The sequence below is a fragment of the Panthera tigris genome, chromosome C1 (genome assembly GCF_018350195.1).
Source record: "Panthera tigris isolate Pti1 chromosome C1, P.tigris_Pti1_mat1.1, whole genome shotgun sequence".
In the NCBI taxonomy this organism is placed as follows: domain Eukaryota; kingdom Metazoa; phylum Chordata; class Mammalia; order Carnivora; family Felidae; genus Panthera; species Panthera tigris.
The window spans coordinates 155,490,072-155,492,606 of NC_056667.1; the positions used below are offsets into that span (position 1 = coordinate 155,490,072).

Here is a 2,535-nt window from a genome sequence, read left to right on the forward strand (position 1 = left end):
AGTTAGGGAAAAGTGAGGAAAAGTAAAGAATTACTTGTGAGTCAGAGCCTAGAGAGACCATTTTAGCAGAGATTTTCCAGTGGTGATGGGCTCATTTTCAAACACAGGGCTACAGAAAGCAAAGAGATGTTGAGAACTGATTATTTCACCAGAATTAAGTGAATGAAAGCTCAGACTTGGAAACATGGAAAAGAGATACAAGGCCCTATGTGAGACTCTCCTGCTTGAAAGAAGCCTTTAGTGTACAAAGGTATTTAACAGCAAAGAAGTCCTCTTGTGACGAGGGAAAACTCATTTTAATTACTAATGTTCAGTTTACTTCATATTCTTCTAGAGTTTATAATCTAATATTTATTAATTGGGTATAAATATACATAAATAATTTCTATCAAGGGGAGAAAAAGGAGGCTGGTTGTGTTGGGGAGTTTTCAGTAGTGGTGGAAATGAATGATTATGTTTTTTATTTTAGTCACCATGGGTAATTCTAACACCTTTATTCTGTTTCTGTGGGGATGTAAAGTAACTGAATAAACCTTAATGAAAACTGTGTTTTATTGATTTTGCAGAGTTAAGAGGAAGACTTGGGAGGGATGGAACCTTCCAACAAGTTTGGAAGAAAGTAGAGGGAATGCAGAGATGCCAGACTGTCACGAAGACCCATGGACAATCCCGCACTCACGCTTCTCTATCGAACTTTAAGATTTATTAGTAATATGCTGCCTTTGCAAGATGAAAAGAAACTAATGCCAAGAAGGCATATTCTTCAATATTTGGAATAGACGTGCTCTCAAGACAATGGCTTCAAAGGTGTCCTGCCTATATGTTTTGACAGTCGTGTGCTGGGCCAGTGCCCTCTGGTATCTGAGTATAACTCGTCCCACTTCTTCCTACACTGGCTCCAAGCCATTCAGCCACCTAACAGTCGCCAGGAAAAACTTCACCTTTGGCAACATAAGAACTCGACCTATAAACCCACATTCTTTTGAATTTCTTATAAATGAACCCAACAAATGTGAAAAGAACATTCCTTTCCTTGTTATCCTCATCAGCACCACCCACAAAGAATTCGATGCCCGCCAGGCAATCCGAGAGACGTGGGGGGATGAGAACAACTTCAAAGGGATCAAGATAGCCACTCTCTTCCTCCTGGGCAAGAATGCTGATCCTGTTCTGAATCAGATGGTGGAGCAAGAGAGCCAAATCTTCCATGACATTATTGTGGAGGACTTTATTGACTCCTACCATAACCTTACCCTTAAGACATTAATGGGAATGAGATGGGTGGCCACTTTTTGTTCAAAAGCCAAGTATGTCATGAAAACAGACAGTGACATTTTTGTAAACATGGACAACCTTATTTATAAACTACTAAAACCCTCCACCAAGCCAAGGAGAAGGTATTTTACTGGCTATGTCATCAATGGAGGACCAATCCGGGACGTCCGCAGTAAGTGGTATATGCCCAGGGATTTGTACCCTGACAGTAACTACCCACCGTTCTGTTCGGGGACTGGCTATATCTTTTCAGCTGATGTGGCTGAACTCATTTATAAGACTTCACTCCACACAAGGCTGCTTCACCTTGAAGATGTATATGTGGGACTGTGTCTTCGAAAACTGGGCATACATCCTTTCCAGAACAGTGGCTTCAATCACTGGAAAATGGCCTATAGTTTGTGTAGGTATCGCCGAGTTATCACCGTGCATCAGATCTCTCCGGAAGAAATGCACAGAATCTGGAATGACATGTCAAGCAAGAAACATCTCAGATGTTAGGATTGTTACCAATGTAAATACATTTCTTTTCTTTTTTAAGAAATGGGGCCTAGGGTGTTGGTATTTAACAGGTGTCACCAAGGGAAATGAACTGGCGAAGGGGTTTTGTAAAAAGGGTTTTCTTCCCACTCCTACTTTCTTTCTTCGATTACCAATTTACAAATGTCAGGCTCTGGTCATAGAAACAATACACGAGTTTGAAGGGCCAGATTTCATTCTCAGGTCCTAAGGCATTGCGTTTATCTGAAAAAGCAAATTCCTGAAAACTGCTAGGATTTACATACTGTGCATCTGAGATAAAAATCTGGTTCTGGGAAACTGAAACTCACTGTAATGTCTTCATATCAGCTCTGCAAAAATGAATAAGTAAATAGCGCTTTTTCAGAAATAATTCAGAAATAATACACAGTCAGGAAGACACGCTCGATGTGATTATTAACATTGTGTGTGCTGTTATATTGAATTTTTACATATATTGCCATGGGACATGTACAGTGTTTGCCGTTCCAGCAAGAAATGAACTTAGGCCTGGCAGGAAGGCTGCAGTTAAATAAATGGAATCTAAACTTGAAAATCAAATATCCTGTATGTTTGGAAGACAACTCTGCCTGCTCATCCAAGGATTAAACCTGGTCATTGGGTGGAATGTATATAAAATGCTACTTAACAAAATAAACAAGAGCTTTTTTTTTTTTTTTTTTTTTTTTTGCCCTTTCAGAACAAACATTACCTGGTGCCTCCAAGGAGATTTTGCCAAAT

The 2,535-nt window shown here is 39.7% G+C and overlaps 1 protein-coding gene across 1 annotated transcript; it reads left to right on the forward strand.

The window, feature by feature from the left end:
- The first annotated feature begins 692 nt into the window (after window positions 1-692).
- On the forward strand, window positions 693-2,138 carry B3GALT1 (beta-1,3-galactosyltransferase 1). Its single transcript, XM_042997336.1, has one exon. The coding sequence runs from the start codon at window positions 796-798 to the stop codon at window positions 1,774-1,776; it is 981 nt and encodes a 326-aa protein (XP_042853270.1). The 5' UTR covers window positions 693-795; the 3' UTR covers window positions 1,777-2,138.
- Window positions 2,139-2,535: the final 397 nt, after the last annotated feature.